This window comes from Dinoponera quadriceps, unplaced genomic scaffold (genome assembly GCF_001313825.1).
Source record: "Dinoponera quadriceps isolate SergipeBrazil2010 unplaced genomic scaffold, ASM131382v1 scaffold5784, whole genome shotgun sequence".
NCBI classification, from domain to species: Eukaryota; Metazoa; Arthropoda; class Insecta; order Hymenoptera; family Formicidae; genus Dinoponera; species Dinoponera quadriceps.
The window spans coordinates 855,614-880,289 of record NW_014559724.1 but is presented as its reverse complement, the minus strand read 5'-3'; the positions used below and the strand labels follow the sequence as shown (position 1 = coordinate 880,289).

The 24,676-nt window shown below is 42.5% G+C and overlaps 2 protein-coding genes across 8 annotated transcripts in view; both read right to left on the bottom strand.

Moving 5' to 3' along the window:
* Window positions 1–7,293: 7,293 nt before the first annotated feature.
* On the bottom strand, window positions 7,294–16,692 carry LOC106750426 (glutaminase kidney isoform, mitochondrial). Of its 4 annotated transcripts, XM_014630758.1 has the most exons (12): window positions 16,050–16,692; window positions 14,792–14,886; window positions 12,434–12,469; window positions 11,776–11,875; window positions 11,486–11,628; window positions 10,674–11,047; window positions 10,127–10,407; window positions 9,649–9,825; window positions 8,906–9,066; window positions 8,396–8,521; window positions 7,781–7,921; window positions 7,294–7,621 (listed from the first exon to the last, which is right to left on the bottom strand). In XM_014630758.1, exons 1-12 carry the CDS (start codon window positions 16,107–16,109, stop codon window positions 7,438–7,440), a joined length of 1,878 nt encoding a protein of 625 aa, XP_014486244.1. In that variant the 5' UTR covers window positions 16,110–16,692; the 3' UTR covers window positions 7,294–7,437. The 4 variants fall into 4 exon arrangements, with proteins under 4 accessions (XP_014486244.1, XP_014486246.1, XP_014486245.1 ...); XM_014630760.1 differs by lacking the exon at window positions 12,434–12,469 and having other exon boundaries at window positions 16,050–16,691; XM_014630759.1 differs by lacking the exons at window positions 12,434–12,469; window positions 16,050–16,692 and adding an exon at window positions 12,539–12,717 and having other exon boundaries at window positions 14,792–14,873.
* A 665-nt stretch (window positions 16,693–17,357) lies between these two features.
* The window catches only part of LOC106750427 (sodium/potassium-transporting ATPase subunit beta-1-interacting protein), a 13,435-nt gene continuing 6,116 nt past the window's right edge, over window positions 17,358–24,676 (bottom strand). For 2 of the 4 annotated variants that reach the window (XM_014630765.1, XM_014630762.1), the window contains one exon: window positions 17,358–20,668. In XM_014630765.1, coding sequence (XP_014486251.1) covers window positions 19,878–20,668 — 791 coding nt within the window. In that variant the 3' untranslated portion in view covers window positions 17,358–19,877. The remainder of the gene's footprint in view (window positions 20,669–24,676) is intronic. The other 2 variants (XM_014630763.1, XM_014630764.1) reach the window with 2 other exon arrangements.

The window sequence follows — 24,676 nt, the reverse complement described above, 5'->3', positions numbered from 1 at the left end:
TTTTTCAAACATATATAATTCCTTATGTACGATTGAAATTAATTATAGATAATTTGAATCAAGTTACCGAGACGTTTGTTTTGCTCAAAGAAGCTCAGAGAGCTCTTACACAGCTTACAAAGCTCTTACACAGTAAAAGACATTTTGTGCTTGTGTTAAAATCGATCCTTGTTAATATGTTTGTGTGAAATTTAATACAAAATTTTTTACTATATACATATGTATCAAGGAATCCGTCTTGCCAAGAGTGTCAATAATATAATAGTGTTTAAAAAAATAATGTATTTCAAAAATGAAAAAAATAAAAAATGAAAGTAGTTTTTGTCATGAAAAGTAGAGCTGCTTTCCTAGCTGCTTCCCTTTCCATCGCGTTACGAGCAAAAAGAACTCGATAAAAATAAAGAAAAGAGAACGGTTTTCCTCCATATAGACGTTCGGTCCATTAACGCCAAGGCTAAATGTTGAAGAAATCGTTCTTACCTAAGGCATAAGTTATAGTTTCTCGTAATAGTCAGTACTATACGAGGAAACGACTTTGTAAGCGCTTCGCGGAAGCACATTTCGTAAGAGTTTCAATACAGGTTGAAAGTTACCGGCGACGACGGGGTCTTCCACACGTAGCCGGCGCGATGAGCTCAACGATGTTAGGTGGTCGTTCGAACGATCGAGCGACCGATTGATCGACGAAAGTCGGTAACCGATTCAATCAAGGACGAGGCAGTTTTTCATAGACTTCATCCTCGAGCAAAGCCTCTTGCAAAACCCGTTCCGGTTCTTCAAGGTCAGGTTCAACGACTGGCCTGTAGCCATCGTTCGAACCAACGACTGGCTATGGAACGTTCAGAAATCGCTAAATCTCGTCAAAGTCGCGACTTTGCGAGGCATTGATGCATCCGTCAAACACATCCGGCTGCGCTCGGGCTGCGCTTTTGCATTCTTCGACTTCTCGGTATACGTGTCAAATCGCGCACACGTCATATTGTTCGACCCTTATTTACATATTCGACGGTCGATGAGATCGTTGGGCATTAGTAACGAGAATTTCGTCAGCCGGGAATCGGGAATTATTACGTGGAACTAATTGGAATAATACCGATTTCTTTCGCGGGCACATCCGGAAAGTAAACGATTATCTATACGATAGTCGGCAGGCGGCCTTGTGTGCATTACTAATTACACACTGATATTTATATATCCGATGTACTCGCACGTCTGATTTCCACTCGGAGATAATAGTTTGTTGTTTCCATCCGTCGCCATCATCGCAAGGATCGGCGCGAAAACGAGCTGTTCAATATCATTATCGTCGACTATAACACGCAACTTTCTAACTGCGTTTATTCCAACCATCACGTCCGAAAGACATCACCGTTACATTCCAACAAACCGGGGAATCCCCGTGACGTGACCGAGGTTACTTAGACCGCAAAGTGAATGACATTTTTATTTTAAACTCACTTGTGCGATCTGTTGACGAAATCCTGACGTACTGTCGTGATATTGGTAAATTCGAAAGATTAATTCCTTTAATCAATAAAAAGTAAATTCTTCTTTTTTCATTCTTCAGGAACTCTCCTTTGGAAATAACATCGAGAGAAAAATATGTAAAAATGTTTATTCGATGGATGCTAATAACATATTTACTTAAATTTATACTTTTTTTAATTTAAATAGAATAAATAATTGCTTAATTTAAATAGAATAAATAATTGCTTTCATAAAAAGCTTAAGGTTTAAAGAATATATGTTTTCTCATTTGCGAAAAATCTCTTTTCAATGCAAAAATGTACCTTAATATAAATAAACATGTTTTATTAGTATCCGCTGAATAAATATATTCTTTATTTCTTAGATATTTCTTCTTTCAGTAAATAAAAGTCGTGAAATATAAATTCTTACAAATAGATAGAACTACTCAGAAGAAAAATATGGAAACTAAAATTGGATCTAACAGATTCTGATGGTATACCGAAGATTAACACATGAGATCACTTCTATCTATCGTCAGGAATTTATTTCTCGAGAACGAATCGCACGAATCTTCACGAAAAAAATGTGTCACGAAATTAATTCGAGGCGATCTGTCCTCGATCGAGACAGAGAGCGTCGATGTTGCGAAATCGCGAGTGGTAATACGGTGAATCCAAATACGAAACCCACGGAAAACCTTCAGGTGTTTACAATGACTCATCTCGCGCGGTCGGGCAACAAAATTTGGCGTCGGCCAGGAAAACCCAAGTGTTTGTTGGCTTACGTGCTTCAACTGCAGTATCAATGGCGCGTTCATAATCTTTATATTTAGATGACACACACGGCCAGTGTGATGTAACCGTGCGTGTATGCACGTATGTAGGCAGCAAAGAGTCATTAATCATCCGTTGTTTAGGATCATCTCTGATTTTCCCAGCGTTTACGTTACATGTAACTTATTATAGGTGTACTCCTCGTCTGACATATATTAACATATTACGGATCGTGTGCATAAATTTGAATGTTTCAATCAACTGAACCTTTTCCGGCCGTAAACAGAGGAGAAGATTTCTTTGGATACGTTTTGGATTTAATCGAAACGTAATTACCTTTTGGAATAGAATAAACAAACAAATATTTGATTCAACAAACACGATCGTTTGGTTTGATTTTTTTCAAACAATAAATATCTTTACGTGAAATAACATATTTCTTGTGTATTTTCATCCAAACATTACAATAGTTATCACAAGCAATAAATTATTTAAAAGAAGCGACGCTATATTAAAAGATATTGAAGAACTGCTCTATTCAGTGGTACAATATTTAATATATAATGAAATATATGTTTTTTATTAAAATATTACTTCCTCTAAATGATACTGTTTTCTCGATCGAACAATATGGCTTACTCTAGTAAAACAATATTTTCATTCAAGCAAGATGATGTCTGATATTAAATTATATTGTTTATATATCAAACAAATCCATATATCAAATAAACACATATACTAAATTCAAAGAAATCTTTTTTTTCTGTGTATTTAATGTATATTCAGATACGAGTACGCTAATAGTATACGGAAAATTTTAATACAATTACAGCACCGATGAGCAATTCTGTCGATGCAGCATTTGTGTCCCGTTTGTGCAGAGAAAATCGTATCGATATTCGTGATACACGGGGAAATATGCTTCCCGATAAGAAAAAGAAATAGAAGTAAAAATAAAAATAAAAGAAATGTACGCAGAGCTGTATCTTTTTTCTTTCGCATCGCACTCGCTCCAGTTACGAACGAACTCGCGTCGTCGCGGACGCGTAACTCCTACAACCGGCCGTACTTGATAATCAGCGACGATGTAATTCCCCTTCTTTAATTAATAACACCGTTGTTGCGCGTCCTGTCCGACATCCGACTTAGGTATCTATGAATACACATATAACATGTATCTCGCTGTGCCGGCTATCATTGGGCACGCTTTATTGCAGCCGATTAAAACGGCAACGATTAGTTGCGCTTGCCGCCAACTTGCTTTGTTTCGCGTCGCGATTATCGCCACGCGTAACATGCTGGAGTTAAAATCAAGAAGCGACATCGCGCGCAATGTCGAGGTCGAAGACGGTCTCTGTTTTTCGATATTACTGTTCGTCGCTGTCCACCCCCCTTCCCCCTCCCGTCTTTGTTTTGTATTCTCAGTCGTGATATTACGTCACGTCTGTACGTTCGATATGTTCCATGATCTATCTCTCTTAGTTATTATCACTAAGCGCATACATTTCCTATATTTTACGATCGTTTGATTGGCACGTCAAACGTGGAAAGGCCAAGAATTAAAATTTAATGCAACCGGTAAAGCTTCGGTAATGAGCAACTTGTAGTTTTCTTTTTCTTTTTTATTAAGCTTCGCGCAGTTTTATGTTTCAGCCGGCTCCGTGACGCGCACCAAAAAAAAGTACTAAATTCAAATAAATAATTATTCCGAGACTCTTTAGCAAATTTTTATTTGGATTAAATAGAATTTACTTAGATCACTTACTTAGTAAAATATTTCACTTTAAATAAATAAATTACTTGATTTAAATAAAAATTTGCCAAAGAGTATTGGAATAATTATTTGATCCAGCATTTTCCTCCGTGTAGAATGATATTCATAGTTAAAAATATAAAGAACGATCGATTTATAATTATAATAAATATTTATTTTATAAATACTTATTTATTTTCAGCGAAGGAAATTATTTATTACACTCGAGTTACGCAAATTATATCGAAGACACCGGGTGTGCTCATCATCAGTAAACTAGCTAGAAAAGTATGTATGAAAAGTAACAATGAAGGCGACGAGAAAATTAATTTCTTTAACCATTTTATTTCATAGACAGAGCAAATACATCGATGGACGCATCGTTGAGACTTGGTCTCGATTGACAATAATACGAGGCTGCTTACGCGAATATACGAGTAAGCCTCTCTAAGAAGTAGCGAATGTTCCCTCCGCACAATCATACAAAAATACGCAAAGAGGATCTCTCGTTGCGAAACTTATCACCGATCTACTAATACTGCAACTAATTCTCCCGCAAACGGATGGCACAAACGAAGAAGAAAAAGGGAGATTTTGCGCGGCGCGTTCGCGCCACGGAAGAAAAACTGCGTTCTAGATTCGCTGCATAAATCTCTCGCGTGTTCCTACGTCTTCGCGCAACGCGAAACATGTAATAGTAATGATATTATTGTCATCTGTCATTTCTTTTTGTTACTTTGTCGTGTCCATTTGGAGAAAATATAAGATTAGGTCTTCCCCTCTACGCGAAGCGATCCTAGCTACCGTTCAAAAATATTCGTCTAACGTCGAATATGGGGGATCGCAAGCACTGGATAATACGTTGCGAGAAATTGACTCTTCCAACCTTGTGCTTGTCGGCTTGTATTTATTATATATATGTATGTGTAAGAGCGCGAATGATCTCTCGTATAACGCGAAGAGATCGTACGGTGCGGAGCTCGTGTTTATCCGAGAACTGTCGTACTACAGAAAACGACGTGTACTTCTACGATACTTCTATCATCGTATGTACGTATCATCGTTGCTGATATTACGAAGATGTGTCGTAACAGCGTATGTCGCATCGTTTCACGTCAATACCCGTTCCTCCAGCATCTCGACGCGTGTAAATATACTATGAGCTATCGGGATCATCCGCTTTCTCGTCCGGGCGAAAAATGAAAATGATAAGAAAAGAGAAACGAGTGCATGCTTACGGTGCAAAGAGCGAACGTTTCGACGTAAAGCGGATATGTAACTTCAATGTGTCGGCAAGCCTCGTATCAAAAGATATACTAGAGAAAAAAAGGACGTGCTTAACGCACGATTTATGCGCGAACCGTTGCGAAAAATCCCCGCGAGATAGCATCTGTGGTTCCCGATCTACTCGTTATTCGTGTGTTTTACGCGCCATTGTGAGAGACAGAACGGATTATAATCTGCACATTTAAATAGAGGAATAATAAGCGCCGTTACACGTCGAGATAGCGCGTCGAGTAATTTGTCCGGCCGTTGTTGTATTGATTGTACTTCGTCTAAAATGGGAGAATCCGAGAAACCTGGATGAGTCCGGGTTTTTCGAGGAAAAACGCCGGAAAATCCGGAAATAACTCATCGGTGTCATTCATTTTTACGTTATTTTCGTCGCGAGGCTCGAATTAAACGCGTGCTCACGGTGCAAAATGAATCTTCGTCTTTAGCGAATCTATCTCAATCTTACTTTCGAAAACCGCATTTCCTCTCGTCTGTAAGGCAAACGTCTCGTGTCGAAAGACAAGAGACTACGTTCTTGTTCTCTTCCGCGTACCCGAGAAAATCAATGATCGAGCGCAACCTGAGGAGATCTCTCGACCAAAGTTGACGCGCGCAAAATCACCACACGACATTATTCGCTTTCTCTTTTTTCCGATCTCGATCCGTTAAATAAATAAACCGTACGAAAAGTGTCCCGTTAAACCTGAAGACCGTGCCGGGCCGTATCTCCGTTACCCTTCACACTGACCTGATATGTAAATCGGAAATCTTTGTCGCGTTTTTATTATCAAGTTTACGTGAAAAACAAATGTATTAAAGTACTTTCTAAAGAGGGAAGGTATTTCCCTCCGTCTGCGATAGTGAAGGATGCGAGGTAGAGATAAAATATAAATTAAGAAAGAAGACACGATACGAATCGACCCCTCCACTGCCACAGTTCTTCAGAACGCTATACTAAACAATAGAAAGAAACCACGTGTGGCGTATACGTACGTAATATCAATCACAGTTACCGTTGATCTGAGTGTGCCGTTCAACAGCGAGATAACTATGCAACTACGCATAAATGGAACGAGATCACGGCCAGCGGGTCCCAAAAATTCATTATCTCCTCGAAATTGACGCGCGAACGCATTCCTTCAGCTCAACGTCGTGACAAGAGACGTTCTATTTTCTGTTCCTGAACTAAGTTGGATTTTTTATCGTTAGAGTGAGAAATATAAATTTTAACGTTGAAGGAAAAAGAAACGAAGTTCTAGTGTAATCTTAATTCAAGAACGGAAAACGGATTTAAGATCGTATCGAGTTCGCGCGAAATAATGTCAAATGAAACGTGTGTGTTCGGTGATCGCGAGTAATCAAAGTAAAAAACAATGAGATTATATACCGTTGTATCGTTTAAATAATTTAATGTAAAGGAAATGTGAGAAATGCCCACGTAAGATAGCCAGACGTCACAATAGAATCAACCCTTGATCGATCTCCAGTTGTCAATCATTGGCCAAGAATCAAATCATTCAATACCAGACCGTTACCGGCGAAAAATTGAATGCTCGTTCGCATGGCACGGTTTGTAATATTTAAAAATGATTTTTAAGATCAATTTTGCAACTTATACAGGGTGTCCCGGAACTCAATGGACAAATTTCATGAACACGTAGACCGAATTGAGATGGACAAAAAATCCTGAATACAATTTTTGAATTATTAATTAAAGAAGCTTCTACACATGGCCATTTTCAGTAATTAACGACTCGAAATTTTGCATATCGTTTGTAAAATAGTACAGAACTTTTTGTTCATCTCAATCTGTCCTGTGTTCATAAAATTTGTCCATTGAGTTCTGGGACACCCTGTATGGCCGTGTATGGTTTTGAATATTCGATGAAAGATTGGTCATCGTTTTTGCGAATTATCATTTAATTTGTGATCCGACATCGAGAATCTGGCACTTATTATTGACTCGATACGAAGCCGATCGCAAGATCCTATATGAGTACTCTCATCGTTTACGATGCTTNCCCCCCCCCCCCCATTACCACGATCAATACATCGTTTCTCGCGCCTCTTCCTTGTCTCTCGCGACAGCTTCCACGCGGCCCTTCGTCTCCACCCTCGCACAGCCGTCGAGCGTCAGTTTCGCGCAAATTCGTCGCCGCTCGGCGTTCACGGTAACGGCGATTGCACCGCCGTTTCCGCCGTTTTGCAGGGCTCGCTGTCGTCGTCGATGCACTCGTTCTTGAGTTTGTTCTCGAGTTCGGTCTTGTGCACTAAAGCGTAGTTGTTCAGATACTCCACCACCTGCATGTGCCCGAAGGTCTCGGCCTCGTCGACCGGTCGTTTGCCCCATCTGGAAAAATGCGAGGCGTACAGGCGAGGTACTCGCGGAGTGAGTCTTCGGCGGCGGATTCGAGTCGAAATCCTCCGGGAAGACGCGTCCAAATTGTCGAAATAATCTCGCGATCTCGGAGCGTCGCTTCTCTCGAGAGTGGCGCGACACGGCATTTACCTGTCCTTGGGGTCGTGCGGGACGCCGCATTGCTCGATCAGAAACTCGACGCAATCCAGATGGCCTTCGCTCGCGGCCAAGTGCAATGCGGTTCTGCCGTCGTAGTCCGACAGAGTCATGTCCATTCCGCTCAGCCGGTGTCTAAAATTAAACACGCGTGAATTCGACAGCACGACCGTGGCGGTACGGAGGAAAAGGTTTCTTTAGATTTGCTACACGTGTTTGTTTCACTTGGGTTTGCTTGATACAAACCCTATAATTTAATATCAAGTATCATTTTGTGTTTGAATGTAAATCATGTTGTTTGATAAAGTTAAAAATATCACTTTGAGAAAATAATATTTGCTTCCGTTAATAAAAAAAAGAAAATTATCTCAGAAGACGCGAATTTTCCAGATCTTTTTGAAATTCGTGAAAAGTCCCATCGTAGGAGCGATCGTCGCGAACTCCCGGTCACGTGACATAACGCAACATTGTCTCGTGTTAAAGTTCACGCCGCAGCTGGCAGATGCACACACGTTCGTAGTGCGTCTCTCAAGTATAGAAGCGTGTCGGACAAAAAATACCTCACGGGCGCTCATCTTTATTAAACAGGTTCTGCAAAGCGTATCTCACCTCCTCATCGCGGTGACGTCACCGCTGGCAGCGCTGAACAGGAGATTAACGATCGAGAGGCCTTTCGTCTCGTACTTGTGCCGTCTAGGATCCTTTTTGTTCGTAGCGTGCTTCAAATTGTCGTACCTGCAGTCGTAGCGAGCAAGTTAAATCGAGAGGAAAGCTCTGACGAGCAACGCGGCCGAAATACAATCGCGTTTTTTGAATCTCGTGCGCGCGACGTCCGCGATAGAAGATGAAGATGAGGAGAAATAATACGCGAGGTGTTAAAATAGGCGGACGTCTAAAAGAATTTTAATATTCGAAATATATTCAAAGTCAACGTAAAGTACATTGTAGTCGAAATATGCTTAGTATACATATCCTTGCAGCAATTGAAAAGAATATTTATTTCAACTCTAGATATATAATAAGTTGATCTCATCTCATCATCATCTTTTTTACCGTGTCCGGTTCATTATATTCGTCTGATTTGCGCTTGTCTAATTTCCGACCGATTGGATCCGTTACCTGTGAAAGTTAAATTCGCGCACGAGTTCCTCGCAAAACTGGACTCCGCGGCAGGAATTTCCAAGCGGATCTAAAGGCGGAGACCACATACAAATTCCCATAACATTCGGAATTACCACCAGGAGGCTGCCCGATACGCCGGATTTCGCCGGTATACCAACCTAAAATGCAATGCAACAGTAATATTTAAAATGTAAAGAAAAATCACCAATTTTTATATCGAATCAAAACAAACACTGAAAAACGCGATTTCTAAAATATTTAATTATTTAATGTTTTAACAATCAATTGTATCCATTTGTTAAAAATATTGCCTCAGTCATTTTTCGCAGCACGTGAGAAACGGGATAAAAAAATAATTCACCATTTATCGGCTATTATTTTTTCCTTTCATTATTAGCGTCGCTAAAAGAGCCGTTTATTAATATATATTATATTTATTAATATATTTCTAGTAACGAACAAATTTTGCTTTTCCTAACGTCTCTAATGTTTATATGTAATATTTTAATATATACTGGAGCATATGTAGAAGTTTTGAACTTCCATCGGAGCACATGTAACATATATTCGCCTAGATTAGTGACACGTGTGTTCCCAATTAATAAGCAGCTTATCGACTCTCCACCGCGTTCGTAAAAACTAAATATTTGACGTATCCGTCAGAAGTTATTTACGACCCAATTGGCTGCGGTGCGATACAGTACGTTCGAAGACGCGATTTTAGCGTTCATTAGGCTTACTTTGAATGCGAATTGTCCGCTATAGTCGTACATGCCGCAGCTATGCATGAGGCTCAATACGTCGCGGACGCTATCCGGTTTTAGGACCTTCTCCTCGGTGATCGGACAAATGCCGCCATTTGCTAGAGTCGCTGCCATCACTGCCATTGTCTCGCAATTCGCTTCCATGGCGCAGCACTTGCCAATAAAAATCAAATATTTTGTGAGCGACGTGTACGGTTTGAAAGGTGCCGAAATAGAAATATCGCAGATTCTGGTTTACACCGGTTCGGGCGTCTTCCAGTCGTCGTAGACTATAAATCGTTGAACGTACTAAAGAATCTGTCTGTTAGAATATCGACAGATTATTATAAAGATTAAATATTATAGAGATTTAATGAAAAGGACCGCATCTTGGAAGGAAGGAAAGCAACTCGTAGCATTTTGCTTAAACTTTCCTGACCGATTACAGAGGCGATAACAAAAAAAAAATAGCTACCTGAAAGTAGAAGTCCATAATCTCACGTAGATTCGTCTTGTCCGGATAACACTTGTGCTCCCTCATGTAAAATCCTAACGCGTAATTCCGATCGGCCGCCTCTCGTTCCGACAGGAAGACCGCGTTGTTGAAGCCGAGGTTCTCGCCGCCGGCCAGTCTCTTGAAATAGTCCATCGTGAAATCGAATTTCTCAGCCAGCGCCATTTCCGGCTTAATCAGAGTTTTCAAGAGCGAACAAATCAATATCGCGCCGGCGTTGATCATCGGATTATGCGGTTTCTCTGAGAAGAAAAGTCGATATTAAAACAATTGAAATTAAAAGATTGAACAATTTCGAAAGGTTGGAAAGTCCGGTATCGACAACTAAAAACGCGACTGAGACGAGCAAAAAGTCGATATTGAAAAATTCGAAATTAGAAGACTGAAAAGTCGATATTAGAAAGATCCGTGTGAGAGGAAAACTGAGACGCATAAAAGAATAAACAAGGTAAAACACTTCAGGTATCGGAAGCAACCGCCGTCCTGTTCGGTGTCGAGTAAAACTCACTGTTGTAATCCAACACAAGCTCGTTGAAGTTTCTGCCGGACGGTTCTTGGCCGACATATTGATGAACCACCTCTTGACCAAGCCTGTCCAATGCTATCGCATAGGTCAGCGGTTTGCTGCAACTCTGAAGGGTGAACGGTATCGAGGTGTCGCCGATGCTGAATCGCTGGCCGTCGATCGTACACACGGAGACACCCCAATAATCGGGGCTCATTCTAGCTAGCTGCGGTATATAGGAAGCCACTTTGCCCTCAGTGTTCGTCTTGCATTTCCAGTAAAAATCCTCTATGTGTTTGGTGAAGCCGGCCCAGTCGGGAATTATGAACTGGTGTCGGAATGCCCGCGAGATCAGGACGATGTTGGGATTTATAAGTCTGGAGAAAAGCACAGCGCACATAGTGATATCAATACTCGCGAATAAGAAATTGGAATATATCAGAAATATAGTTTCAAAAGCTCGGGAAAAAAACCGGTTTTTCACTTCTGCGAATCTTTTCGGTTTCTCTCCCAAGGGTAGAGAAATTTGTTTAAAAATATTCACTTGCGGTTAAAACCTATTACATTCACTTCTTCTCGTAAGAAAGGTAATTGCGTGCACTTAATTGAAGTTAAGTGAAGTTAACATATTATATGTTAACCGGTAACACATTGCCTTCGAATTAAAGCCGAATCCATCGTAAACAAATATATATGTAAAAAATATGTGATATAATATAATATATATCATATATTACATATTTAAGATTATTTTCTTTCTTCTATCAATTCTAGTACACACGTGCGGGGTCATTCTCGAGGGGCCGTAGACTCACCTTCTGAATTGTTCTCTGTCGAGCTTCTGCGTTTCGTGCGACGCGCCCTCGTGACCGCCGGTTTTGATGTGTTCCTTCTTCAAATTGTCGGAGAATTCCTGAAGCCGTGGGTCGTTCTTCCGCAAGCCGGTCGTCCTTAGAGCCTTGAATATATCATGAAACATTGAAAAGGGGGGTGTCGATCTCTACGTTCTTTACATTATTTCGCGGGCACATTTACAAAACATAACTATAAATAAATTAATAAGTGCAACGGCCACCGAAATAATGATGACGTCGATTATACGTACAGCTAGGAATTTTCCCACCGACAAGAGGCCGGTCTCCTCGTTCTTGAACATATCAAATAAGACATCCTCCGCGTTCGTAGCTTGATCCTGATCTCTGGTGCTGCAAAATGTCGGGGAGACGAATGTTATACAAAGATTGCTTGGGTCGTTTGCCCGACGATAAATAAGAACAATACACAAATTACTCTACTATTAAAAATAATCCACAAATATCTCTTGCAACTATCGCTATAATTTCCAATTAAAAGTAGCAACACGTTGTATTACGATAACGCTATCCAAATAAAACAACACTCATCCAAATCAAACACTTTGCATTCTTATACGCCACTTTACATCTATCATTCGACGACCGTACGATCGTTATTTCGAGAATCTCACTAGGACGTGTTATCGTCCGCTCTATAATTGCCAAAAATTACTCTTTAATTATTAAAAAAAAAAAGAAAAAAACGAAACTCACCGTACATTAATTATTGCGAGCGAAACGACAAAGTTCATTATTACAATGCGAAAAAAAAGAGTTAAACGCCGCGCCGCGAGATCTCGTCGCGATTGTCGCCAATGAAATGACACGAAGCGTTAAGTATTATGCTGTTGTTAATCGCGATGAATTATTTACGTCACGCCATGCATTAATATAGCGCATAGTACTCACTACATATAGTGGCTGTCATGAATGAAGCTGTATTCGCTGTAATGGAAAGCAAGACAAACGATCTCGCATTAGTGGTGACAATATAATTGTTAATGGGGCTGTTACCTAAGAAAGCGCGCCAACATCCTCGTCGACTGTTCATCCTTTTTCTCTAGCCAGATCGAGCACGCGATTTTCGACTTGATCGCGTAATCGTCCGAGAGTCTCGCCAGCTGGAGATCGGAATTCGCGGGCTTGGAGTCGCAGTCGATCGTCTCGATGTAAGGCATCGTGATTGTCTCGCGCTTCAAACGTTCAACGATCAACGGGCACGCACGATGTGATATTTGTTAGAAAATATTAATTCGAGATATTTTAAATCGGGGGACTACCGATTGGATGTTTTTAATTGGAGCGTTCGTCCGTTTAAAATTCTCTATCGATTATTTTATTATATTCACACAGAGTTATGCAGACTGGATTCTTTTAGCGTCGAATTGTTATAAACCGGTTTAGTCGGAATTATTTATATACGTTTGCGGTGATCGGTGCACCTTTGCTGCGATCACAAGATACGCTCGAGTCACTGATTCTCGCGCACGGCGCGTAATCCAAGAAATTCAACGAGTGCCGTGCGGGGTGCGACTTTTCTTCCTCTTCCTCTTCTTCTTTCTCCTCTCACGCGAAATCCGGAAGATTCGCTCCGTAAACCGGCTGCGTGATCGCGGCGGGGTCTATTGGCTGCGAGAGGATCACCGCCGATTCTTATATTACCTCGCGTGAAAAAGACAAACTTTCGACTTCCCACCCCCCGCGATGATAAAAGGCGGTCTTAAAAAGGTCTTAAAATAGTATCGCATTTGCGTCGGCGGAGCAGGTGGCATCCCGGCAGTGAGCGGGCAACATGCAATTCGCGTGTGATGACGAACAATTGCAACAAACAGAAGCCGGTGGCAAATAATTACTTCGTATATTAGAGCCGATTAGAGCTATAAAGGGTCCGCGTGGGGGAAGAAGAAGAAGGAACGAAGGTCAGTCGGGCGGTAGGAAGAGCAGTGTTTATATTTCGCGACTGTCGGACGACTTGACCGCATTTTTATGACGAACTTTATGAAGTGTCGAATATTTGAAATATTATTATCGCACGAGTAAGTTCGTGCGGATTTTTTTACGAAAACTTTAAAGCCGATACGCTTACATCGGGTGTGTAAATTAATTCGGCACCTTCAGTTCAACCCTTTCCAAAAGAAATAAGTATTTCAAATCTAAATATTTCTCGCTCGTGGTGTTAAAGAGCCGCCTATGTTTACAAATCTTATCGAATGACTTAATATTTCACATAAAACCGTGATTCTCGTAATACGTCCCCAGAATTAAAAGTCATCCGTTACTTTACAGATGCCGGATGAAAAGATATCAATCGAGCACCGCGCAAAATTCGACACAGCTGTGTGTGAAATTTCCGCAGAGCGACGGAAGGCGTATTCGTCTTTGTGATTTACTTTGTATTTCGCGACCTCGCAGTTTTTCTGCGCTCTCTCTGTTATGCAGTTCGCAATAAAATCACGATGCGAGGGATCACATGTTGCATCCAGCGCACTTAAATGACAGCCAATAATAACGCTCGACCCGACAATTGCGACGGGTCAACAGACCGCGGCAAAGCCCGCGTTGATATCGATCGTTCTGGTTTATCCGTTGAAAGACGATCACGATACCTCCAATGCGAAATAGATTCCTGCCGCGCGTCATGGTGTATCGTTTTGTAATCAGGATATGCAATTACGCGCGTATCCGCGCTCAAATTTCGCGTTCCGGCGTTACGTTTGCGTCACGCGAGCTTAAGCGTACGTCGAAATGAATTCGCGCTACGCCAATCGGATTTTCTTTCACACAAGTGTATTAATTTGTACTAAAATAGTACCGCGCAAAACATTCGCTAGTACGCCGCGAGTGTACTTGATTTTACGCCTCGCAAAAGTTACAACTATATACAGAGAAAAAGATTTCTTGAGATTTAACACAGTTTCTTTCATTGAAATAAATTTGTCTTTCGGAGTCACAAATAATCATTTGTTTGAATGAAACACCACGTGAGAAAAATGTTGAAGAACTTCTTTCTTGTCTCAGTGGAACAATATTTAATGCAGAATGGAATAAACTTTCTTTTTACCGGAAACCGAGTATTTTCTCTAAATGTTATTTTTCCTATTAAACAACATAGTTTATCCTAGCGAAACATTTTCATTCGAACAAAATGATATCTGATTTTAAATTATGTGGTTTCTATTGAACAAGAACGTATGCTAAAGCCAAAGATATCTTTTTCTCTATNATATATATATATATATATATATATATAAATGTTCTTTTCTTTACCGTGTCTGAGAACGTTCTAATTCCATTACGGCTCCAAAAGCGGCGTCCAGATATTTCACGTTCCCGAGCATCGTCGACGACGTCACAGCATGCTTCTGCAAAATCGCGAGCATTGTTTCACAGAAATAATAAAAAGAGACCGTGGCTGCTTACGTTAGCGTGAAATTGAAATTGTTCGAGTGGAAAATATGTAGTAATTTTACTCTCGTTAAAAAAAAAAAAAAGTAAGCACAAGAAGAAACAAACCGTAACAAGCGACTCGAGGGAATCGAGCATTTGGGATAGTCGGACCGATGGAGGGACCGCGTCGGTTGCCAGGCAGCTCTCTGTATTGATCCTTCGATGAATCAACATCTAATATTCTAAGTGGAATCCTTCCACGTGCCACCCTAATTCGGATCAGACGCGAAAGCGTGTACGATACGATGCCGCGTACGGTAATGAAAATTGAAAGGCCGCTCGATTGGAGGATGGGATTCGTGAAAAATCGCTCTACTCGCGCGTCTAATTACGCAATCGCAATATCCGTGCGTTCGGAATATCACGTGTTTCATCACGCTGATAAAAACGCCCCGCTGGTAACGCACTCGTCTTTTGACAATTTGAGAAAATTAATAAACAAATCATCGGTCTATAAAGAAGATTTTCGCGATAACATCTGATTGTGTTTTGCGATCTCCAGATCTTTTCATGCGTCTTGGAGACTCTTTAATCATTCTTCGACGCATCGGTATCTTACCAATTCTCGTCTCTCGGCGGTATGACGTCGGTAAGAGAATCGATCAATGTCAACGTGTGCGAATGTCTCGATCATTATCGATTTGTCACGCGCGAACTTCTAAGCGAGCGAGTCTAAATCGAGCGTCTCATTGGCACACAAAATGGAACGCACGTGAGCTACGACGTGTAGACAAAGTATTTTTGTCGCCGATATAGGCCATTGTCGGCGCTCACGTGGCCCGCGTTCGTCGGGATTGATCAGCCGCTCTTCCGCCCGTCGCGATTCCTCGGGAACACAGCGGCGAATTACGTCGCACAAATCGTCGAACGCCGAATGCGAAACTCCAGCTCTCCCGCGGGAATATCTCCGGTATTGCGTAATGCGACGTAACGCGAACGCCATGTTCGACCAAGGGTTTTCTCTCGCTCGCTGAGAGAACGTTCGCGCGATTTCGCGCGTTCCCACGCATCTGTGCGAGTTGCCAGCTGAAATGCGTTCTCTTTCGCCGCATCTCTCGCGCGCGCGACGCGTCCTCACCTTCCCGCTGGAGTGCAACCTCCTGAGCCCGGTCGCCCCGATCCTCAGGATTTTCAGCATCCTCGCACCTCAGCAGCACCGAAGTCCCTCCCGTTGATAGATTTTCGATAAGTCCGCTCTCTCGACTCGGCGGAATTTCCGGACTAAGTCGCGAGCGATCGTGAACGATTCTCGCGTGAGATTCGCGTGTGAGAATCGACTGATGGAGAATCCGACGAGACGTAAGCGTTTAAATGGACACTCGGAGGCAGACAGCCCTCCTCCGACGGAATCCCTCTTCCGACCTCTCCGGATTTTCTGATCGATGTGGTGTGCGCGTCCGCTTCTTCGCGCCTTGAATCTTCGTCACTCGTACCAGCACGAGTCTATATTCGCGGGATACAATTTTCTACGACTCGGGCTGCTATCCACCCCCACGAGGATCCAGGTCTCACTGTGAATCCCCGACACTCGTGCACCTTTTGCGATTGACACTTGACGAAGACGGCGGCGGGAGACGAGAGACGGCCGACCCTCGGCGACCCGACGACTGGCGTCTACTGCACCGAGGGTCGTGTGGACGCCCGTGGAAAAACCGGCCGGTGGGACATGCGCGATTTGGGGATGAGACGCGCCGGGAATTTCGCGATGTAGCCGCTGCGCGACACGCCGCCGCGGACTCGTGGTCGGTTCGTCGCTCGCTGCGCGAATTATCCTGGAAACGGGGGACCGCGAAATGACCTCGAGCTGCGATATCTCGTCGGGGAATTCGACCGCGTGAAACTGTATCGATATCGCACCGTCTCTCGTCGTACTCCGAAGTTCGAGAATATGTCTTTTCGTTGTATGAAAAAGCAAATCCTGCTTGTCGAATCGAACATTCGTTTGTTCGCTACATTCCAAAAGACGAATTTGCGTGAATTGAAAAAATTTAGGAGATGAAATGCAATTAAAAGAATTAAAGAGATAAAATGCAGGGGAGTAAGGTCGATTAATAGACTAATGAACACTTATTGTTTATTGTCTCGCAATTCTTGCACGATAATACATTGCGAAGTAAGTGTGAGATTCGGACAGTATAGTCGTCATATCGAATAATATTGTACCTTATCTCATTGTGTAATTAATAACAAATTATCGTCGTAGATTCCTGTCGTTTAAAACAAGAACGAGTTAAAGCAAGATGTGATATGTGAAGTTGTCTTAGTAAATGAAAAAAACGCCAAGTGCACTGGATATCGATAATAATATAATATTAATAACATTATTAGTATATTATTAATAATATTAATAATAATAGCAATATTAATATTAATAATAATATTAACAATATTAATAATTCTCCAAGTATGCTCCGTTCTGTATATATATATATATATATATATATATAATAATTCCGTAAATATGTGTAAGTCTCGCTAAAACAGCTGCCTTGCATATAAAATTATCCTACTGCAGTCGTGAGTGTAATGATCCGACTAACAAAAGTATTGCGCGATTGAAGAACTACGAGATTCTTACAACTAAAGCGCGGTGCGAAGTCGTTTTGCCGCGTCTTATTTGAGAAAACACATCGAACTAGCTTCAGAATTAATTCTATATTGTACAATAATCGCACGAAACAAGTGAGGCAGTTTCAGAGTTTATACACCTTAAGTTTACGTCGATATTTAATACACTTTGGTATCTATCTCCTTACTCGAACTTTACGACGCATACTTTTTCAGACGTGAATTACCCTTTTTAGTGTAAAATTGTATTAATACTTGTGAGAAAAAAAAACACGTCTTACGAAGAGTTATTCAGTCCTTCGCTGATTCTTATCGAACCGACAATCACCGTCTTCGTCGAATTGAGCGGCAAAAGGATACTTTGTCAAAAAATCTCCCTCCCTCGGGAGAAATAAATTCAACCTCGTTTCGTAGATTTCCCCGAAATATTCCAACGATAAAAAGGATATCGTGGTGACGCGCAAACGATCGGGAAAGAACCGGCTCGGGTGCGTTGATTGCAATTTCTCAGCGAATACAAATTGTCGCAACTACATCTCGCGATTCTACATGTTGCTGCAAAACGGGCAGTATTGCACGCATCGCAATATCGTACGTGATTATTGCCGTTCTGTACAGGCGATCGCTTGCCGCTAAAAAGTGCGGACAAAAGTGAAGATCGCAGATCTTCATTATCTGCCGAAGAATACCATCCAAGCTGCCGAGGCGCGAACGTCCCTCTCCTCGAAACATCTTGTCAAGCGTTTAAATCTAAGGAGTACATAAATTTGATCCTTCTCTTTCTTCTTCTCCTCCCTTGTTTTGCGAAAGGCGCGTTTCACTTCTTTAAAATGAGGCTGGTCGCGTGTCTCAAGAAATACGTCGGATACTTGGACGATATTCCCTGTGAGATCCGCGACACCCGATAGAAACTGGAAGACTAAGTAAACGTACGTCCGGACATACACACGTATATCCGAATATCCACACGCGCGAGTTGTACGTATACACCGATATAAAATAGTTGATTAGCGAAAATACCGTGAATTTCAAAGACGCGTCGGAGTGACTTCTTGATTGGTAATCCGCGTAATTAAAGCATCGAGAATAAGCGCGAACAGGTTGCCCGTGAAGATTCGTGAGGATCGCAAATAAAATCGATCGTCTCCTTTGCGTCGTCTCTCGTCGAGGACACACTTTCGACGAGAGCGACGAGCGAGACTATAGATATCTATATTTACAGATGATGCGATGATCTCTTTTTTGATTTTATGCGCAGAACAAGAGAAACCTTAGTCCCATGATATAAATAGGATGAGTAGAGATGGTAGTGAAGGGGAATGGTGAGGGGGGACGAGGAAATTATTCCGCGGAGGTTCTCGGTAACGAGGACAGATGACGAAAAGAGAGTGGCTCCCTTAAAGATTCTAACGCCGGTCCGTTTAAGACCGTCCGTATCTTAAGTACACTAGTTTCACATTACATTTAGAAAAGAAAACCGCTTTCTTCAATCCTTCCCTCGGAACGAAACCGAACAAATTCACGGAAGAATAGGAGAAAATCCTTTTCTGCGATTCTTTTCACCGATCCGCGGAAAAATGGAAGAAAACCGGCTTTTCTCTTCCGGGCCTTTAAAACTACATTTCACATACGTCAGTCGGGTAAATCTATCCTGAGAGCGAAGGCAACCTTCATTGTAACCGCGTGCGCGAGCCATTCCGCGAGTGACGCGAGTGCGATTTGTACGTGGTAAGATCTGTGCATTCGAGAAACGTCAGTCTGCGTTACGCCCCTTCGATTCGTTTCTCTTCTCGAGGAAGTCAGGCTCACGCCTATGTCGTAAAATGGGCTCGCGTGAAATCTCGGCCGCGCCGGATCCGCGGCCGATTCTTTGCACTACGTCGGCTGGTCGCACGGTGAACGTCCGCGTATCGCGAGCGAACGTCATCCTTCGAAGCGACATCGCGGGTTAACGGTAGATAAGATCCCGCAAGGTCCGCTTCGTCCTAAAGTCCTGCAATCGAGGCCCGATAGTACACGGTTTGCTTAAATTTCCTTGAAACGGACAAACCAAATGCGGATGTAACCTAGCCCGATTTGTATCCGCTTTGGCAAAGTCAGATCCAAGCCCGAATCATTTTTCGATCATCTTTCGGGTATCTTTCCGGTAAGAAACTGACCCGGGCCCGGATCTGGCTTTAAATACAGGTCAGGCCAGGTTATCCTTGACAATGAATCGGTCCGGATCCTACTAGGCCTCGATCTGCAACGACCCTGGTTCGTTTCTCGAACGGCTCCCATTCTATCGAGACAAGATGTACCGGAGCGTTTCGTTATATCGTCTCAATGAACGCTACCGTTAAATCACCGTGTCCTGATAAGCGGGTGGGCCGCTGAGGACGAACTGCCGCTGACTCTGCCTGACCACGTCGGTGCGACTAGGCACCTGCGGCGTCGCCCTGACTCCGTGGTAGTTGCTGTAACTCGACCTGGCGCTGGCTGGTCGATTGCCGTACAACTCCTCGAGGTCTTCGCCGTTCAAGCTCTGCGTGCTCGTCTGCTGGAACGTGGGATTGCTCTGGCCTTGCCACTGCATTGGGCTGAGCTCGGTCGAGGTCTGCCAGTTATCAGTGAGGTTGCGGGTAGAGTTCGCCCCAACCTGATCCCAGCTCGGTGAGCTCTGCGGTTGGCTCGGGTAGCTGGACGCGTTCGAGAAATTGTTGGTCGAGTCTTGCGCCCACAGAACCGGCGATGACACCGCCAGGTTGACCGCTTCCGGCTGCCAGTTGGCGCTGCGCGGGTCGCGCTCCCAGCCGACCGACGAGATCCTGTCGTAGTTGAGGGTGCCGGATTGCGAGTTGAGCGTGTTCACGTTCTGGTTCGTCAGCTGGCTGATGGGCGTGGTGTTGGCGTACAGATTCTCCTGGTGGTCCATGATGCGGTTCACCGGGTTCTTCCGGCGCGACTGCCGCACCGAACTGCGTCTGCTCGAGCGGCGCGTGCCGTCCCGCGAGATCACCGAGCGCCGTTTCACCCTGCGAGGGGTCATCGGCTTCGGCGACACGCTGTCGTCCTGCACCGGCGGCTCCGGCTGAGAGTACTCGATGCTGTACAGCGGCCGTGGCTGCTTCTTCCGGCGCTTAGTTCGTACTGTCGGAGAAACAGAGCAGACGGTCAGGTTGCGGCCGCGAGGATCTTTGGGCTCTCGGGGGCTGAAGCTCGCGAGCAACGATCGCCGGTCGAACGGAAAATATTAGGGCGCGTGTCAATCGCGAAAGCGAACTCGGTTATTCGGCAGGTGTCATTCTTGGCGAGCGACGCCGGACTCGAGCGATCATTTCTGTTTTATTGCTGATTTCGGGTGATTTCGAGATTGTTACGCGTTGCTGGAATTTGTATCGCGTACAACGACTGTCTCTTCTCGCACGAACAGAAATCTCTACTGTGAGATACAGGGTAAGGCAATAGCTATTATTATCATCTTGAATATATCCTCGGGAAATGAAACCATTTCATTGACGACTGGACGAGGATGAAGAAAATTTACATTTAGAGAAAATGCTCGAAGTGACGATCATTGGTACCGATGCAAAATCTCCGCCAGATTTTTCTCCCGCTCTCGTATTTCGGAGATATTCAAAGTGGTTATATCGCTTCACTCTGCGTATGAAAAAAAAGAAAAACAATCTCTGCAAAATCGTAAAGGATCCTGAAATATTGCCGAGGAACGCGAAAACGCGTTTCAGATTGAAAAACCGAAGAGAACAAAACTAAACGGAAATGAAACTGTAGAAAAAAAAAACGTGTTAAGAAGATTCCCCAGAAACCGCGCAGTAGGAAGTTGTTAGAGAAGGAAAAGAAAAGAGTGAGGGGTTAATAAATAAAAAAGCAAGCAGTAGCAGCATTGCACATTTATTGTTCCCAATTAACTGCACCGAAGTAAACAACGTGATACAGTGGTTAAATACAAAACTAATCGTGACGGTCTTAAAAAAATATAAATATACTGTACAAGCTCGAGGGGGTGCTCGATAGATAGACTATTACCTTGTTCCGAAGTATGAGAATCTGAAGTGACAAAGAAACCTTACGTCGGAGGTTTCTTCTTACTTCATCCTTCCTTTAATCGTATGTTATACTCTCTTTACTTATATATGCGTATTGTATTGTATATCTTTCTATATCTCGTATTGTATATCTCTCTAATAAATAAATTTCTCTGTGTAAGTACTATGCAAAAATAGGTATGTACAGCGTTTAATATATGATCTCTTTACCGTTACGTTATCTATAAATAAGATATCGTATTTGAACTAATATGCAACTATCAAAGATAACAATCCTCATAATACGACGCACCCGGCCTACTCTAAAATATATTTGATCAATAAATAATTACTGTCCCTTCTCTCGGTATACGTTGATATAAAAATTCAGCTGTTCTAAGATACACATCTACATCTTCCTTGGCAGTCTTTTTCATTTTTCTATTCGACGTATTTATATAGACATATATACTAACTACTTCTTAATTTACACACGATACGATCAACATAATCGACTATAAATATATGCTTCGCGCGTGTTGTCACTTCAGATTTTGTATTAAATCGTACAACATATGCAATAACGCAAGAAACCCTTTTTCTCTCAGTCACCGATATAAGAAAAACGTTAAAGCGGACAGGAATCTTTAAATGCGCTTGCCGTGAAATTATCGAAATTACATAAGAAAAGAAAAACCCCCACTTTAGATCTTTCCACATACAGAGGATGAATAATCCACGTACACACATGTGTAATTAATTTAAGCCTAAGGATTTAGATGCTACGATCTATCTTCTACGAAGGCTAAACTACGACGAAGGGTCGGAGGAGTCGAGGAAAAGTATCATACATGTGTGACAATACTGAATGGAAAGAAATGAAAAAAAAAAAAATCAAGACGCAATCAAAATCTCCATGCATTGTATTAAGTCTTCTTAGATATCGTATGATAAAACTGTTCATAACACCGGTTCAAACTCAACTAATTCGCAGCTAGAAAACCAGCTAATCAAATGCAGTCTACTTGCTTCGAAGCATCGGCTCGACGCCGCTATTCGTTCATTCCACAACCTTGTATACTCAACATGACACAGTTTCTTTTTCTCTCTCTTTCTAACGAAAAAATGTATAAATTATTCTTAACGCAAGGGGATCCACGGGTAAAACCGCAGAACAACGCGACTCCCGTCGATCTTCGGGCTTTCTTGCACGTAAACTCAAAGAGGAGCTGGGTGTTAGACAAAAAAGCGGTAGAGATAAAAACTCGCCACACTCAGAGAGTAGTACAGTTTAGTCATGCCGTATTCTCACCACCAACAGTCTCCTCTACGTAGCGTGCAACCAGGGTAAATCTGTCCCGATGCAAGTGATTGTCAACGTACCGCTAATCTCGAGTCCCTCTCTCAGCATTACATCGTACACACGTAGAACGATATAAATATATTCCGCGTGATCTTTTCAACAGCTTCTATTTATATATATCACAGTATATGCATCTCTCAAGGCGTGTCTCTGTTAAATGTATGCGTCACGTATACGTAAACCGTGATGTAGGATGGTCCACAGTTATCATCCAGTTCTTCCAACTTATGGGAATACATATGCGTGTGTGTATGTGTAATTTAAATAATAACTCCGCTTATTATTTACAGTTACAGATACAAGCGATTTCCTCTTTCTCGGCCTCTCGGGAAGATATTTCAGTTCGCAAAAGAAAGCGTCACTGTTCATTTCGCATCTCGCCGTATCGATACTCGAGATTAATTCGATCGTGTTAAACAAACAGTTAAAGAAGTTGAACAAGTGAATGGTAATTGTGGAATGACCCTACGGTGTAGTTGCGCAAGGTCCATGAATTAATCGATTAAGTCACATCACGCTGATCGTTCATGACGAACAGGCAGAAATGTTACTCCAGTAAACGCCAACGGTAACATCAATGCCTCACTCAACAATATAAGTGCAATCTAACATGCGTTGTACAGAATAGGTACATCGTTGAGTGGGAACCCGAGTCGAAATTTTGCTCCTACATTAAGGCCCGTATTCTGAACTCTCTTTTATCGATAAAAATGCTCCTAAAAATGGTTCAGAAGCCGCTTAGTTGGCTGAGAAACCACATTTAAGGCACCTTTATCGATAAAGGAGAGTTCAGAATATAGGTTTAAATTTATTTAGTTCTGCATTTTCAAATGGATCTTTCAAATGGAGAAAACGGAAATAGCCTTTTATTTGTAGCATCAAAGTAGCACTATTAGCAAGTTAAAGGAAATTTAAATCTTCCGGGGAGAAATTTTAAATTCTACACGAAGTCTTCAAGCGGAGAAAACAGAAATGATTTCTCATTTGTAGTATTAAAAGAAGCATAATGGAAGACCTTTAAAAACTTAATGTAGAACCAAATAGACTGAATATAAAACCGAAATTTCGATTCGAGAAATTATAACATTGTTGTAATGTTACTGTTAGGTTGATATTTACTGGGTACTTAACATACACACACACACACACACACACACAGCTCGACGTGAGTCAATTGTAACGATGCAAAAACACGAGAAGAAGAACACAATCGTTATGTTACTTGATAAAGGTTACACATATAAAACGAGAAAAAACGGCTCATGGTCGTTAGGCTAATGGATTGATCCGTTAATTGGTTGATTGATTGATCGACTGATTGATTAATTGACTGACTGATTGACTGATTACCGAAGGAGAGGGGGGCCACCTAAGCTAGCTGGCTGCGCAAATCGCTCTATCTATTTGGCAAGTGTAGGAATGTGAACAAACAAACATTTAACACGTACCGCACACCGTGGACGCCGTGTACGCGCGTGGGGGAGGACGGGGGCGGTACAGAGAGAAGCTCGCATCTAAGCTAATTCGTAACTCGGAACGCCAGCTCTCGGCCGCCTCGTTAAAGACAGCAGAAGACAGCGTGCACGAAGGCCACGTCGCGCGCCAAAGGGCAGTTTCGCTCGCGGCGATGATATTCGCGGTCGAGAGACCGAGACGCGCGGCGAGTCTCGTTATCCTTCTTCCGGGCTTGACGGGCGCGAATTCGCACGAACGAATGACGTGGTGCGCGAAAACCGTAGGGGCGAAGGG

Excerpts from the sequence above, each read along its gene's own strand:
- LOC106750426 (XM_014630758.1), bottom strand. The coding sequence starts at position 16,109 with ATGCTGAAAATCCTGAGGATCGGGGCGACCGGGCTCAGGAGGTTGCAC. Across the intron at positions 11,876-12,433 it reads CATGACAGCCACTATATGTA|CACCAGAGATCAGGATCAAG; the intron begins GTGAGTACTATG and ends GACATTTTGCAG. Across the intron at positions 8,522-8,905 it reads CGCGAATTTAACTTTCACAG|GTACGACAATTTGAAGCACG; the intron begins GTAACGGATCCA and ends CTACGACTGCAG.